The sequence below is a fragment of the Paralichthys olivaceus genome, chromosome 1, assembly GCF_024713975.1.
Source record: "Paralichthys olivaceus isolate ysfri-2021 chromosome 1, ASM2471397v2, whole genome shotgun sequence".
In the NCBI taxonomy this organism is placed as follows: domain Eukaryota; kingdom Metazoa; phylum Chordata; class Actinopteri; order Pleuronectiformes; family Paralichthyidae; genus Paralichthys; species Paralichthys olivaceus.
Genome location: NC_091093.1, coordinates 5,535,066 through 5,552,530, shown reverse-complemented (window position 1 = coordinate 5,552,530; position 17,465 = coordinate 5,535,066). Strand labels below are relative to the sequence as shown.

The 17,465-nt window shown below is 38.8% G+C and overlaps 1 protein-coding gene across 8 annotated transcripts in view; it reads left to right on the top strand.

Moving 5' to 3' along the window:
* The window catches only part of LOC109625191 (multiple C2 and transmembrane domain-containing protein 2-like), a 32,099-nt gene that overhangs the window by 1,795 nt on the left and 12,839 nt on the right, over positions 1-17,465 (top strand). For 2 of the 8 annotated variants that reach the window (XM_020080325.2, XM_069533949.1), the window contains exons 2-9: positions 4,236-4,809; positions 8,320-8,373; positions 9,986-10,103; positions 12,595-12,737; positions 13,220-13,296; positions 13,753-13,867; positions 14,022-14,054; positions 15,951-16,121. In XM_020080325.2, the coding sequence (XP_019935884.2) occupies positions 4,285-4,809; positions 8,320-8,373; positions 9,986-10,103; positions 12,595-12,737; positions 13,220-13,296; positions 13,753-13,867; positions 14,022-14,054; positions 15,951-16,121 (1,236 nt within the window). In that variant the 5' untranslated portion in view covers positions 4,236-4,284. Of the gene's footprint in view, positions 1-4,235; positions 4,810-8,319; positions 8,374-9,985; positions 10,104-12,325; positions 12,477-12,537; positions 12,738-13,219; positions 13,297-13,752; positions 13,868-14,021; positions 14,055-15,950; positions 16,122-17,465 lie in introns of those variants that run through there. The other 6 variants (XM_069534005.1, XM_069534038.1, XM_020080327.2 and 3 more) reach the window with 4 other exon arrangements.

Sequence of the window (17,465 nt, the reverse complement as noted above, 5' to 3'; positions counted from 1 at the left end):
AAAAATAGAAGACCTTTTAAGTTTTGAATGTTCCAGTAATGTTTTAATTTCAAGCAGAGAACACATTCTTGTAAATAACCACTAAAGTGGCTGTACAACACAGCTGTTGTTCTGGGAAAAGAATAGTTGCAGTTCTTTCAAACTAGTAAACTTTAAAGATGTGGTCTCTGATCGTACGTAGATTTTTGTGCTTGCTGCAGTGACTGTGGCATTTCTGATGCTGGCATCGTATTATCTCTAATTTCATCAGTAAAGAAGTCAAAACAAACATTTCATCAGTCGAATCAGCAGTTTTTCAGCGATATTCTACTTGGATACATTTTATTTATTCATTTTTTTAGTATATTTTTTTATGCTTTTTATGCCTTAAATGGACAGGACAGTTGAAGAGAGACAGGAAGCAGGGGGCAGAGAGAGGGGGAATGACATGCAGTAAAGGGCCGTCGGATGCAGGATTCGAACCGAATCTCATGTTTGTTTAACACTTTCACATTGGCCCCTGCACTTAAGGTTGCTTGTTTATCTTGATCTAAATCATGGTTTAATAAATACTTGTGATGCAAGTCACGTTGGTCATGTTGCCATTTTGTTTATTTTTAGAAATCAATATTGAAGGGATATGAACTCCTCCCCATTGAGGAAATGAAAATGAACCTGCGCCCTGTCAGTGCATCAGTGTGATGTCTGTCCAGACAAATAACAGACATATACTTTATACTGTATATACATTGATGGGGTCCTTTCTACGGTGGCCGCTGTAAGGGAAATGTAACATGTTGATTATGCAGAATGTAATGTAACAACCAGCTTCCCATCGGGGTGCATATTACAAACCAACGTTTGTCTTGTGTACCATGCTCTGAGCATTCAAGTGTGACAATACAATACTAGAGATTTTTGTCTTGTTCCTCGTTGTCACAGTGGGATTGTAGAATTGCCAAGACACCGCCATGTTTTTTACATTATTCCAGACTGGACAAACTAAACACCTTTGAGTTTTTATGACAACTGAAGCTACCACAGGTTCTTTTTCATGTTTGAAAGGGGAGTGTGAGGTGAGAGGTATTCAGCTGCAATATGCAATTCCACCAATAGATGTCACTAAATTCTACACACTGTACCTTTTAAGTATTGTTGATCCCTCTGGTTTGACTGGCAGATAAGAGGAAGGCCATGGTCCACAATGCAGTGTGGCCACCTGGTTGATTATCTCACTCACATAATTATTCCACAGACCTGTTTGTTTGTGTGTTTTGATCATTTTTCTGCTGCCATGTTCCTCTTTTAGTCTCGTGACTTTGCAATACTTCATAACTGGGCTGCTCACATTATTGGGTTTATTAAGAGTCAATTCTTGATGTTGAGTGTCTTTGTTTATACTTTTGAGAAAAGTTAAGTTCACAGCTGATGTCCACCAAACCACCACAGCTCTGATCCCCACTTCAGTCAGTAACCAGTTTTTTGAGAATAACTAACTGCAGTGTAACGCCTCAACAATGGAATGCAGTGAGAAGCGGAAGTGGTCTGTGAGCTGGTTGTGCTGTTGTGCAGGTTTACTTGTTTGTCTGCTGTAACCTGTAAAGACATTCCAGGTACCTGCTTACATACTGGAAGCATAGACAGATGTAGCCCCTCTAGGCCTCAACCAGATCAGGACAGAGTCTGGAAATAAAAATAAAAAAACTCTCCAATATCAAATGAAATCTGTTATAATGCTATATTAGAAGTTATAGGAACAGTTAAACAGATGAGAGAAAGGCATTTTTTCTTAAACAATGATATTCTCACCTTGTGAATAGTATATAATCACGTGAACTATGGCTCACTGGGTTTTTGTTACCTCAGATTAGGCCATTTATATCAGCATCAGGAGCAGGTCCTCTTCCATGGTTCCAGTGAGATAAACTAAACACAGACTGTAAAGGGGACCTTTCAAGTTTTTACAATATTTCAAGGCCACTGTAGGTTCTCCTACACTCTTAGGAAAGGAGGGTTTGGTGTGATGGGTATTCATTTGTTTACAGATTTCAATCTCACTGTTAGATGGCTCTACATCCTTCACACTGAGCCTTTAAAGCAGCTATGTGTAGAGTTATCAGTTTTCATCTCCAGTGTTCACACTCTGCTTCAGTCCCTGCAGCCTTGGTTCAGAGTCAGGGACACTAAGATGTGTGAGCTGAAGGCAAAACACATGTCACAGGTTTATCTAATTTCCTACAAACAAAACCTTTGCTAAAAAAAAACAGTTGGAAAATGTTAAAATCACAACATTGGGATTTATTTTAATTTGAGGTCACATAAACATGAACATTTTGTAACCATGTCAACACAACATGTCTGTAGCAGACTAGACGGTTGGCCTCTGGGCCGTATGCAGACATGAGATATGTTGATGCAGCCCATGAGGCTATTCATGAATTATTTTTTATTGTGATAAAAGAAAACAACATAGAAAAAATAACAGAACATAGACCAACTTTTCCTTAAGGGTGGTCCCATCTGGCTGTTTGCCGTCAGGTCATGGTCGGGGTGAACGAAACACATGCAGCTGTTATGTCATCTCTGACAAGCGTCATGGCAAATTCCAACCAAATACAAGTAGATGCAGGATATCGAGCTTCCCAAGAGAAACAGACCAATGATAAAGTTAGCAGAGATGCAGTCGCAGTTGTAGAAAAGGCAAATCTCAAACATCATTAAAGCTGGAAACATGCAGCAATTGCAGTTTATTGCAGTAAGTAAAATACATTTGTATAAAGTTAATGCTCTGTGGCGGAGTCTGTTTACCCAAATAAGAAAATAATAATAAAAAAATTATTTTTCATAATTTTTCTATTGGGCTTGATCAAACTGTATTGTGTTCCTTTAACTTCAATAGGTCGTCATTCAAATAACAAACAGCAGTCATGACGGCTGTATGGCCTATTTGAGGCCAACCTCCTTTTCCCGTGCCTGCTGTCTCTGTCTCTCACCGTTTCACTGATTCACCATCTAATCCTCATATCTGGGTCAGGCGAGAGAATTGTGAATCAGGGCTGCAGATATCAGTCATTAGATTTACCAGTTTACTCCAAAATACATATAGATATACATGGTTATATGCTAAATAATGCATTGGAAAACCATTTGAACAAAATATGATGTCAGTTGTTGCTGTTTCACTGTTACTGTTTCAGGTGAGGTGTCAAATGTAAAACATTTTGTGCTCTCATTCTCAGATACTATCTTTGGTTTGACACCTTAACATGTGTCATAATATTTGGCGAAACACTGAGCAGTGAGCACTGCCTTGTTTCTTCATCTGTTTCCTCCCCGGTCTTCCTCCACTTCCTTTTTATCAGCTGATGACATGACATGGCAGGTCAGCAGTTGCAGTTAATGACAACACAAAGTATGAAGCTGTTAAGAGGCTTATTGGACTGTTGCTTTACAAAATCAGGATTTGTCTGAAGCGGCTGCAGTTCTGAGCAAGTACTGCTGCTGTTTGTATAACTGAACATTCAGAGAGATGACAGCTTGAAATGTAAGTGGTATGAGAGATGCCTCATAATATGCGCTGACTGTTATATTTACCCATTTCCCTGCAGAGTGTTATACAGATGTGGGTCTGCAGTTGGATGTTGCTACAGTATATTTAACACAGGCCAAGCACGTGATTTTTGGCTGCTTTTGTCTGATACACTTCTCTATGAAGAGGTTTCATACAGGTGTATGAAAGTATATGATGTGAGTATCTGACTCATTGAAAACTTTCAAATAGTGCTATAATGCTGATTGTGTTTCTTACTACTGTATTATCTGTTATCCAGTGATTATGTGTTATTTGTAAATATGAACAAAATAATAATACATAAAAGGCTGAAATATCTTTTTTCAAAGGAGTAAATTGATGTTGATTATTTGATCAAATACTGGGTTGGTTCAATGGCTCACAATAATAGAATATATAAAAACATTGTGAGGGTTGTGGAGAATTTGATAAACGGTAAAACCTTTTACAAATCTGAGGTCAATTCATTCTGTTGTTACATACATCTTCTTCGTGCATAAGCATTATATTGATATATTTTTTATATTGCTTGATAAAAATCACATTGCGATAATTAGTGATACTGATTTATTACCCAGCCCTTATGAAGATTGTTGCTTGATTTCAGATCTACTATAAGCACCATGATTAAGCATAAGACTGTGACTGACTTCTCTGTTCTTCTGTTTTTGTTTTTTTACTGTAGTTGTGCGTGACGTTCAGATGTTAGACACAGACTGAACCTCCCTTACATCATGGATTCCAAGAAGCCGAGCATGCTACACCATCTCCGCAAGAAGATGCTGCCACATCTTCGGAGAGACAAGACGAGCCCAAACAAGGAGGTTGCCCACCTTCAGCACGCCATGGACCATCGGATGAGCTCCTCCGTTCCTGACATGAGGAACATGAGGCAAGAGTATGCTGGCATCTCCTCCAGCCCACAGGTCCAACAATACACTCCCAGCTACAGTAACCCTTCCACACCTCTTGTCATGCTTTCAAGAAGCCAGAAAAGAGCTGGGAGTGGCCTGAACATGAGAGTAGTTGGTGCAGAAGTTGGGAGGAGTGAACACATACTGAACGTGCCTGCAGACTGTACAGACTGGGCTTCCTCCCAAGAGTCGTGCAACAGTCTCGGTGAGGTGGAGAAGAACTCTCCGGACACACACTACGGACCTGTCAGGGGCATGGAGCCTGAGGAGCTGGTCCTGCCGGAGATGATGACTGTCTATAGCCCAGACCATCCCTCTGTGGACATCTTAGAGGACAGCTCACAGGTACAGACCATTCATATGAAAAGTTGCATAAGTATTAAAAGAAAACAGACCAGTTCCTAAATGCATAAACAGGCCTTTAGATGGCCTAATAAAGATGGCAATTTTTTTGGATGGTAGCACTCAGAAAATAATTTTTATTTCCAAATATATCATAAAATTCTTGTATCTGTCTTTCAGTCAATACATTTGTGGGAATTTTAACAGACACTTTGACAGTCAAACAAGATTGAGTAGTTGAACAGGGTGAAGTGCCTGTGATCAGGTGGCTGGCAGGTAGGTATGTTTGCATAGAACATACAAAGTTTAACTTTAAGCTGGATAGAGATGACATGGGAGTTCCTGCTTAATAATCTCCAGCAGCTGTGAGCAAACTGGCTGTGTCTTATATACAACCACAGCATGGCATATAATGACTCACATCTTTTTAACATTATGGCACTTCTGACCCTGACTACCTGGTTTTGAGGACAGGCACCAAATTCCAGCTCTGATTGGTATTAATAGGAATTTTAAGGATATTTGTCAAATATCTCATCTAGTGACGTTAAGGGCAAAGAATTGTTCTAGTATGCTTGTATGGTGAAAGCAATTGAGTGTCATTAAGGTAATAAATCAGTAGAATCATCGAATGTACAAATAAAATTAGCACAGTGACTGCTAATTTTCAGGTTGTAAAATTTTTAGTATAACGATAGTTTTTAACAGAACTTAAATATACTTGGTTTCATGATATGAAGACATAATTGACTCAATGCCCATCCATTGGTTTTTTGTTGGACATGATTGGACATGTTGTGTTTTTGCCTCTGCATAGTATGTGTGCCACTCGAGCAACAATGTGCATAGTATAGGATTTTAAGGCTGCAGATACTTTAGAAATATGGTGTCATGTTTTTATATATTTTCTTATAATGTTTTGTTTCCAAGGCAAATTTGATTTTCCTCTGAGATGGCCATTGGGACGTGTATGCCACAGTGATCTAACCTCGTCTTTTTATTATCATTACCATTTGGGGTTCAGCATCTTGCACAAAGGATTCGAGCCACCAACCTTCTGGTTAGAGGATGACCACTCTTCCCCTCAGCCATAGCTGCCCCCCTTTCTTTACTGAACACAGACACCTTTTTGTGAACATAAGATTTTTATCAAAGCTCATAAATCAGTAAATCCATGGTTCAATGCATTGAACAAAGGAAAATGATTGTCCTGAGTCATCCCCATCTACATAAGATTCCCCCCAGGTGTTGCCTCAGCAATTAATTCCATTGTAGGTGAGAACTGCTGAGTTTCCCTGCGTCTTCAATGTCAGGGTCAACAAGACTTTGATTAATAAACACATGGAAAGTGTAAAAACATGCTGTTTTGGATTGGTTTCCTTAATAGTGCACCTAGAATGGGTGTGGTTAGAATGCAGTTGGACAAGTGAAATAGATGCCGGTCATTTTGATTGTGCAGAAATAACAATGAAGCGAGAGTGCTGCTGAATCATAACAGCAAATAGTAAATGTTGTCTTAAGACTTCCCGCCACACCCTTGATAGTTAAAGTTGAATCCTGTCCTCACTTTTAAATTATGGAAAATAAACTCAAGCACTTGTAAACTAAGTTCAGCATCTTACAAAATGATTAGGTTGTAGGGAAATGGGTCAATAACCATTGGATTGAATGCTGTTGCATTTGTACAGACAGTCATCTTCCCCCTTAGAATGAACTGTACTTTGTTCATTCCTGAACTTTTCATCATGCATTATTGTTGTTTTACTTTGTTTCAGTACTCACTCATTGTCAATATCAGGCTGTACCTTTTTTAGTGCTATAAGCAAATTTAAGTATGCTAAAGCTAACACAACATACTAAAATGTGAACATCTAAACACCTTTAAATTATGAGCATGTTTATCTATTTGTGAGCTTTTTAGCATTCTGACATTTGCAGTTAGCCCTCCTCTGCCTATGTAGCCTCACAATAATCTCACCTTGCATATTAACTCATACTTGCTAAATAGAGTTCATTGATGTATTCACACTGTATAGCAACATGTAGTGAACTGCAAGTACTTGGATAATGCAAAAAAAGTACTCTACGGTTACCATCCTGGCTACATAGCAAAAGTGGAGGGATCACCAACATTCTTTCAAATAAGTGAAAATGGGGGCTGACATGTCATCAGCAACCAGCTCTGCTTATTTTTACATGTTGCATTTTACAGGGGGCACACACAAGAAATCATTAATTTATAAGTCAAGTCATCAAAGCAATCAGCAGATGCTTTGAGAGTAAACACTCACATGTTTCCGAGTGTGCATTGACTGTGCGTGATTTTAAACTAACTACGCCGTTGAGATCCAGCATTTTATTTTTGCCCTGGGGCCACAGAACAGGTCGTGTGTGAGTGTGTGTTCAAACCACATTGCTGAAAACAGGAAAATCACCATTTCTGTCTTCATTTCTAAAAACACTGACTTAAGATGAACTATTAAGATGAAAAAGGATACCTGTAGCATGATTATAAATTCTACCATTAGATGATTACTCCTGCATTAATTAAATCTGCATTATATGTTGTAGGGCAGATTTTTTAAACCATTTTACAAAAGGCTGCAACTATTGTTTACCTTTATTGGGGATTAATCTCAAGATCATATTCTCAACCAATAATTTGATTATGCTGTAGAAATGCCTATCACCACTTCCCCAAGCCCAAAGTGTCTTCACGATGTTTGTTGTGTCCAAAGTTTTGTCCAATCGTAAAAGCAGCAAATCACAACATTTGAGAAGCTAAATCCATGCAGTTTTTGTCATGATTACGTGGGAAATTACCTCAATGAGTTGCTCATGTTATATAAGGTGTATATAAGGTATGTGTCTGGAAAGAACAGAAGAAGTGTTGGTGCAGGATATTATTATTTTACTCTATTTTACATCGTAAGATAAGGCATTTTTCCACATTTTCAGACATGTTAAGGGAACTGATATCTTTAAGTGTGTGTGAAATTTGGCTTGATTGAGTTTTAAAGGGACTGTCATTCTACTATTTCTTCAGTGGTAGAGGAAGGTTTATTATACTGGAGATTTCTGGACACATCCCTAAAAAAAAAAAAGAAAATCAAGGAATAATGCTGTACCTTTTTTAATAAAAAAAACAAAAAAAACAAAACATGTGCACAATTTGCCTTAGGGGAAAATGCCCTATCCCTCATGGTTAAGTTGACAGCGAGAGTCAGGATTGAATTTACTGAGCTGAACAACAGGGCAGAAGAGAACAGAAAAGCAAACTTGCTTTTTTCATTACCATATTCAGGGGTTTAACTCTGTTCAGTCGCCAGGATACAGGAATTTTTAATAAATGCTTAGAGGATTTATCCCTGTGGTAGAAATCCTAAAGCGAGATCAGTCCCTGAACCTTTAGCTGATCAGCAAACTGAAACTTTCCTTTTTCATCATTCTTTTAAAATATTTTTTTATGTCACATGGTAGATTTTTGACATATATTTATGTTTGTCTCCGCAGTATGATAATCGTGATTTCACTCGTGAAGTGTTAAAGGAGGGAGACGAGCAAAATGTAAGTGCTGTTCACTAGGTGGTGGATTTTTTTCATTTGTGATTGTGTGTTCCTGAACTGAGGTGAATTGATGCTATTTATTATTTCTACTAATGATTTCTCTCACAAATTAAACAAGATGCTAAAAAGGTTTGTGAGGGTTTAAGTGACTGTGCTGGTGTTATTGTTCGGTATGGTTCAGACAGTAGCATTGTGCTTTGGCTGACACACACACTGATGTCAAAGTTTAATTCCAGATTATTGTGTTCGGGACATGATGGGACTGTAGGCTGTGTGTGGCTCAGTAATCAGTCTGTGTCACCCTGGCTTTTATGGCTGTGTCAGGATCGGGACACTGTGTGCACCGGGTGATTCCAGGCAACTGCACTTTTATTCAGTAAAAGATGCTTGGTTTGGTGGAGAGTGATTAAATAATCCATTGCATGGACAGGGAAGATAGATAGTCTACAAATGCAGAAAACCATTTATCTGTTTCTTTGTTGTTGTATAAAAACAACAGTCAAATGTCTAATTTATGTTTAATATATATTCAGTTTTATTAACTCTTTGGGACGAGCTGGTAAATAAAATATGACCTGAATTTCACAAGTGACATAATGTGCTCAAACTATTTACACACTAACACATGTAATAGGTCATGTGTTTGCTGAGCACACACCGTAAACAACCAAAGTGCTGCTGGGAATATAAGGTGACCTTTGGATTTACTGATTGGTGAAACCTTTGTGACAGTGATAACAAGATTCAAGACTCTTTAATGTCGAGTAAAACCGCTGATGCACCGTTCATAAAATGAAAATCATACTTGGCTGTTCCTCAATGGTCACACACACAAAAAATGAAGACTAATCACAGACATAAGGATGAGACTCCAGCAGCTGCAGATCAAACACAACATTAAGGAGTTCAAGACCATTCTGCTTCAGCTCAGTCATATCAGGTCTGGATGTCTGTAGTGAACGACTCTCTGAAGTGATTGGACGTTATATCTACTGGGTAAACATCTGCACTCTGACTGGACCACCTCAAAAGGAGGATTTTCTTATGATTCAGTCATTCTGTAGTAGATTGACTTCAGTGTTTAAGGTCATTGTCCAGCGGCATCACCAAACTTCCTCTTCAGCTGACAGACGGCCACTCTGACATTATCCTGTAAGATACACTGATAAACTTAGACATCTTTTGTGTCACCTTCTTTGTGCAGCCTGTCTTTATTTGCAGTTAGTGCGGGTCACTTTTACAGTTTCAGAAAGAAAACTGCAACCAGCTTATCTACAGGCCAAGAAAACAGCCCTTCCAAACAGGCAGGTTTAGAACAGGCACTGCACTAGTATGTTTAAAGGGCTTATTCTTCCAAAAACTTCTATCTATATTGACATGAATCTATTCAAATAAAACCTGAGACTTGGCATTAATGTAATATACATTATTTTATCTTAATTTGAATGTGCTGAAGCTGAGAGCCTGAAGAGTTGCCTGCTTATATTGAGCTTGTGTGTTCATATTCAGATACTGCTGTGGACTTGCTCATAAAGTCTGGATGAAATGAGATATAGTATTGCTTAGCTTCTTCTAGAATAAATACCGATAATGTTTTGGTGTTTGTGTCCAGGGTGAGATGAGCACCGAGACCCGTAGTGTGTCGGACAGCACCAGAGATCTTTCCAGGTCCTTCCTACTCACCATCAACCTGAAGGAAGGACGTAACCTGGTCATCAGGGACCGCTGTGGTAAGAACCTCACCTTAAACTACTGCACATGCTCTATCACTATCACGTTTACACTTCCACTATATGAGCTCTATCATGTCCGCATATGATGGTGATCAGGTGACACAGGGATGTTCACAAAAAGGGACACAGATCGTTTTACATACATGTATGATCAATACAGTAGAGTGCACGCAGCAGCTGTGTCTTTGTATAATCATGTAGTATCACATGCAGAAGGTGGCAGCTGTTCTGTGGCTCGATCTAATGTAGGTACATGTACAGTTAAGATGCTACAATACCTGAAAACACACACAGAGTCTGAGCTTGAGCAAACAGCGCTGAGTCAACAGGATCTTCAGCGACCGTGACAGGAATCATTTTTTTAATGGTCAGAGTAAGTGAACTGGGCTCTTGCACGGAACAGCACAAGCCAATATGTTTAGTCATGACTTTATATTTTTCAGTGTTTAGTAAGATCTTCATTATTTTAACTTCACTCTAACTTGTTTTTGTCCCTATGTATTCTCATCCTGGAGATTTCAGCTCCAAAACTACTTTTAAACTGAACACTGCATTTTTCCCAACTGGTTTTATACTCCTGTCATGGATCTGAGGATTGTGGGGAATGAAGTTGACTTATTAGGAATGATTAGTCTTAATATTAGTTGATTTAGGAAATTAGTTAATTTGTGACAGGGTTTTTAAATAATGTATAGCATAATTTTTAATATTTGTGCTGGGTGTAACCTAAGGAATTTCTCTAGTGAAATTAAGAGTAATTAAGAGTAGTATAACTCTCACTTGACATGTTCTTTTTCATCTCACCTACATCATCAATGTACATCATCACATACTTGATGTGCCGAGCTGTCCCACTTTGTGAGAGCTTTTACTATTATTCCCTCCACCAAGGACGTTTTGTTTTCACCCCTGTCAATTTGTTTTGTTTGTCTGTTAGTGTTTTGAGCATTTTTCAACATTTCACCTTTTTCCCAGGGAATACTTCTTGGATCATGAGGGAAAAAATCAGACCCATTTAGCAAACTGATATCTATGACTCTATGAATTTAAGGGGAGGGTTGTGTCTCGGTGGAGGTATGTTATCTTTTGAGACACATTTTAGTTCAGCTCAGCTTCTTTCTCATGTTTGATCACTCAGGCTGTATCAACTCTTATCTCAGCTTATCTTATATTTGTTTTTTTTATGCTCATTAATCTGTTGACATTATCTGCTTCCAGAGGAGTGTTCTCTGGCAGGTTCAAACGTCACTGCGTCCTCTGCTGCTGTGCGTCTTCTGCCTGCATAGGCCTCAGTTTGTGTGTTTAGCCTTGGCTTAATGACAGCTAGGAATGTCTGCTTGAATAATACACACAGTGTTATTGACTCCATGGACACTAAACACAGCCGGGTGTCAGGTTAGCTGTGCGGCTCATGTAACAGCCAGGGCAGAAATCCATACAGCACATTACAACCTGGCTGAGCCACACCCTGCATTCAGTACTACAGGCTTTTCACTCTGAGCATGTATTTGGATTCATTCTCTTTCTCACATGGGCTTGTATTTACACAACCAGGCTGTGGGTAAAGATAATGCAGGAGAGGCAGGCGGAGGATCAAGGGGCAGGAGGATTTGGTGTCACCACATTATTGTTAAAACCTTGAAAACCCATATGGTCTTTTTAAAGCAGCACATGAACAATCTTTTGTTTTTCTCTTTGTTCAGATTATATGCACTGCACCCAAAGCATATGCTACTGATGGACGGTGCTGGTTTGTGTTCAGAGGGGTCATAATGCCATGCTTATATTGTGATGTAACACACACAGAGAACCAGGCATGATCTTAGTGTCTGCTGCCCTCAGGTGGTCGATTGACAGAACAGCTAATCAAAGATTGTACGTCCATTACTCTGAGCTGAAGTGGCATAATAGTAAAAATCACAGTCACAAAAGCTGAACAATAATTATTAGAAATGTTGAAATAGGAATCACAGTCAAGTTAACTAACAAAAAACAAAGTGTTCAGCTGCCGTTACTCTTTGACAGTGGAAGCTGACATTTGATTGGTTGATGTCTCAGGACATTGTGGTTCCTCTGTCGAGGATGAAAAAAACCACATCCTCTATACAGACAAAAAGTGACACCACACTGTGAGCAGGGTCATGGCCCTCCCCTTTACTGGAAACTGCTGCATTTCCTGAGAAGTTAAGACTTTAAAGTTTAAAAGGCAATTTAGCAGCATAGTTTGGAAATTAGAAGAAGGGCAACTTACTTTTCAAAGATTTAGTGAATTTAGAACCAATTTTTAATTATAGCTCACGAGAAATATTTTGATTTATAAAGTAAAATTAAAACCCTTTTTTTTTGTCTAATGTTTTGGAGCGTGTGTCTGTGATGAATAGAACCTTAATAGGTCTGATCTGATCAATCAATCCTCCAAAATCTTTTTCAGGTTAAATCAGTCAGTCAATAATCTACACTGCTTTTTGATGTTGTTTACCATTTCCAGGTACCAGTGACCCTTACGTCAAATTCAAATTTGATGGGAAAACGTTCTACAAAAGCAAAGTGGTTTATAAAAACCTCAACCCCACATGGAACGAGACCTTCTCTCTACCTGTGAAGGATCTGAATCAGAAACTGTACATCAAGGTAACTTCTGTCACTCATTGTGGCTTAAATATATTCATTGTTTTATAATAAGAACCTGCTAATGTCCTGTTAGTGACATTGGATAAGAAAATGTCTTGTGAAGGTGCAAAATTAGTCTGATTCATCTGAAGTTCAGAGGCTTTTTACCTTTCACAGAGCTTTGGGGACAGCACATACATTGTTTTATTCTTCAGTTCCCATCATGTCTTGAGAATGTTTGCTCCCACCTTACTTAACCTGAAGTCTGCTGTTGCTTCACCCACCTATCAAGCATGTTCCTGCATGTTTTTTTTCTCTGCTGCATTTCATTCCAGTGAATCATGTCTTTGATGAAAGTTTGTGTTGTGTTGCTATATGAACAGTTGAGCACATGCCTGCTCAGTTTCTTCCCATCACTGACAGTAATAAGACAAATGTCGTCACAGTGTGCGAGGTTCCACAGCAGCTCACTCTCTGTATCAATGTTGTTTGACATGACGCAGGTCTACGATCGTGACCTGACAACTGATGACTTCATGGGCTCTGCCATTGTCATCCTGAGTGATCTGGAGATGGACAAGTAAGTACCTTAGCAGTTTGCTGGGTGAGTTTGAAGCAGCTGGACCATTCACAGTATGTATGGTGTGAATGAGGTTATAGACTGAAGGTCTGAGGCCAATACTGATATTAGTGTCTTCAGATTCAAGCGGACATGGAGATGCTCTTCATATCACCCCCAAAACACCTTTGCCATGACAATACTACAGTTTCTTGTTAAAGTAGGAGTATACATTTTAAATTAGAAATAACTGGGAGGGCTGTATAAACAAAGACATTGTGGTTTTACTATAAAATCAGTATTTACTAAACCAGAGGTTCCCAACCATTTTGTCTATGAATTGCGGCCATTTCAACTAAAGACCCAGAGGGTCAATAATATGCTCTTGTCCACAACCAATAATAAACAAATCACACACATTGGCCAAATGTAGATCTGTTTAACTTAAAGTGAAACTGTACTTTCTTTTTGTTCCAGAGTCAATGAGCTGTCGTTGTCCTTGGACGACCCAAACAGCCTGGAGCAGGACATGGGCACCGTGCTGGTGGACATGAGTCTGTCAGTCAGAGATGGAGACAGTAAAAGAGGCCAAGTATGACAAGCTCACATGTACTGTGTAATTACTGCATGTTTTCAAGCCATAGATGTTTGCTGCACATTGTATTCATTACATGCTTGTTTCTGTGTATCTCTAACTAACCAAAGTGTTTCTGTTTTGCACCTAACATGCATGCTCCTGTCAGCAGCGGTGGCCCCAAATACGAAAACGAAGTATTAGGGTAAGACATGAATGAGGGAAAATGCTGTACAGACATTAGTTATATTAACTTTGCTGAACATTCTTACATATTTCTGCTAAATGCAAAAAAGACAAACCCAGAGCTTCAACCATCATAGTTATGGTTTGGCTCCTTCTGACACGGCGCAGGTTAAACAAACTGATACCTCCAGGTACATGGCATAACTGTCAGTGGTGACTTTATTAGGTTTACCTGCCTCGTAGTGAGCAGAATCTCTTCTTGACTGTAAAACAGCATCAAGTGTTTGGGTATTTGTTTTACAAAATATTTCCAAAACCAAAATTGTAGTGATCCAAGTATAGTCTGTGTATCAAAAACTTGCTATAACTCATTAATCAGTGCTATAGAGCCTTGTTGTGATTGAACAACTCTGAGTTTATTTTAATCAATCCCACACATCATCCCACACATTCAATTAGAAATGATTCGACCATGTTTCAATTGCTAAAAAGGGTTGTTTGTTGGATTGTGGCAGGATAGATGAGCACAGACACAGGGGATCCTGAAAGTCAGCAAACGTACTTTATTAATTCTCAAAGTAATTTATTATCTACATCAGCCATCACATGGCTGATGTAGAAAGAAAGTCAGTTAGAAGAGTGTGATTTATTGCTTATTAGTTCAACTTGTCATCTATAAGGAGAAGAATGTATTAATTATTTTCAAAGAAAAACATCTTGAGGGAATTGATTCAGATGAACTGCTTCCAATGTGGAGGTCAAAGGTCAACATCACAGTGACCTCTTTTGCATTGTTATCTTTCACATCCTTTCAGATTCGGTACGACACATACACTTAGACTCACAGATTTGGTGTTTAGATTCGGTTGGTCAAAGGTCACAGTGACCTCACAAATGTTTTCGGCCTCTTGAACATGATATCCCAAGTCTGCTTTTTGAAAGATTAACTGATTTGCTTTTAGTGGTCAAAGGTAGGCATTCAATCGCAGGGCAATAATTCTAGTTTAAAGAATGAAACGACATAAATTATTTTTAAACTTGTTACAGACAGTAATTATGTTGGAAAGTATTCAGAGATGTAAGTATTTTTTTACAATAGAAGATACACACATATATATACATATATACATGCTTTTTGCTTGTCATACTGCTCTCTGTAGTGCATGAACGTCTCAGTGGGACAATGGCAGTTCATCTTCAAATGCTCCAAACAGGCTTCTTTGCTCATCCCAAATCAAAAACCTTTGACTGTGTCTGCATGTTCATGAGTTGCAGCCACGTGACTGTGTTTGCATTACTAAACGGGTGTACCTAATAAATTGCTCTGAATGCATTGTCCCCCTGCTACTTCAGATACGCATTGTCATCTGCCAAGTGCATGCAGTGCAGCATGCTAATGGAAACATGATTTTCTGCTTATGCATGAGGCAGAACAGAGTCAGACAAGACAGCAGTGTCAGCTTGATCTGCGCTAATTAAATCTGTGTTAAATGTATCTCCCTGCAGCGTTGTGTCTTCATGAAAGCTGAGCTTATTATCTTAGAATATGGCTCGGCCTCCTACTGTGCTGTGTATGGAAGAGAGAAAGAGAGACTACTGCTGCTTTGGGCTATAGCTTTGCCTAATCTCTCAGTGAAATGAAGTTGAAATAGATTTTTACAGGAGAAGTGGAATAATGATTCTGTCAAGTGTCCATCTTTGTAGTGTGCTGATTATGATGTTCAAAACATTGATCTGGAGGATTTATTCATCTAATTTCAATAGTGTAGATATAGTAGTTAATCTTTACTTAATGTATTTTTGTTACAGAGTAAAAATGTAAAAGAACATTTTAAAGTAATTGGATAAAATTTGGTGTTGGGGAATCCTCTCCCTCTTCCTCTCCTCTCGTCTCCTCTTGTCTCCTCTCGTTCAGTCAGGAGTGTCCTCTCAGAGCTGTCGTCTGTCAGAGACGCTGAAGAAGAGTCAGCTGTGGACGTCTGTGGTGCTGGTGACTCTGGTGGAGGGTCAGGAGCTGCCAGTGGACAGTCAGGGAGGTCAGCTCTTTGTTCGCTTCAGACTGGGAGAGCAGAGATACAAAAGCAAGGTACTGGATGGAGGTTTGATGCTTTTCATTCCCTCCACTTCCACCTGAATTGTCCTTGTCATTCCTAAGCCCTCCCTTTTCTTTTTTCCAATGCCCTTCTTCTTCTCACACTCGCCACCCCTCGTTCTACTCCTATCAAAACACATACTACTGATTCCTTAATCCATAAACCCTTATTTTTATTTTCATCCCCCTTGAATTGTATTATTTTCTCAAACTTCCATTAATATTGACTACAATTCATATTTTCGTTCTCACATCCACTTAAATAATATTTTTTTGTGAAATGAATATATTTGTAAATGTTTCAACTCCCTGGAAGAGTAAGAGTCACCTACACCAACACATACAGCCAATGAAAAAATGACTCAAAATTGAAATAATCATTATAATGATAATAAAGGAGCTCTGCATTAATTTTATACATGAAGATTAGTTAGTTTCAATACATTTATGATGATTGCTTAAGATACATTTGCAGCATTACAGTTAATGCCTTGACAATAATGACAGATGTTGACCTGCAAAGCCATGATGGTGGAGGTGCCCTGATATGAGAACAGTGTTTCTCTAACTCTGATCTGATGCTGAACAGATTTATTGTTAAATGTGTAAAATGATCTCACATTGTCAGACCCATCACCACAGTAAATGTAGTAGTTTTTCCTCACCCCTGTCGAAGGTTAAGAACAGAGGATGTCACGCCTAAAGCCCAATGAGGCAAATTGTGGTTTGTGAGTATGGGCTATACAAATACAATTAAAGTGGTTGAAATTGAAATGTCCTTATATCCTTAAAAATCCCTCTGTTTTAATACATGTAATGTAAAAAGGAAGTCTTGGAAAACAAAGGTAATAAGAGTCCTGAAGAGATTTTCTTTTAGTGTATAAAATACAATTTCTCTAGCTCACGTGGCTGCTCCTCCAGACAGCTGGCTGGTGTCTTACAGTGATGCTCACTCTCTTGTGCTGCTGGTTGTGTGGTTGTCATTGATGGTTATCTTATTATTCTGCAACATCATCCATTACACATCCAGGCTGCATGCTAATTAGCAGCGCTGCTCCTTTTCTTTTCCTTTATTCATATGCAGGTTCAAGTGACAGTAATTATTCATTATACTTTCATGAGCAGTGGGAATTTCTAAAGCTGCGTAACAGCAAACATCCACTAACCGGTCTGTGGGAAAATCACATTGACCAACACAGTTAACAATCTGGACATAATTCAGCTAGTTAATGTTCTAGATATGAGCTGTGCGGACACATCTGCACAACCACTCACTCATTATGAGGTTAAGTGGATTCTGACATTTGACTCATACAATAATAATAACTTCATGCAGAA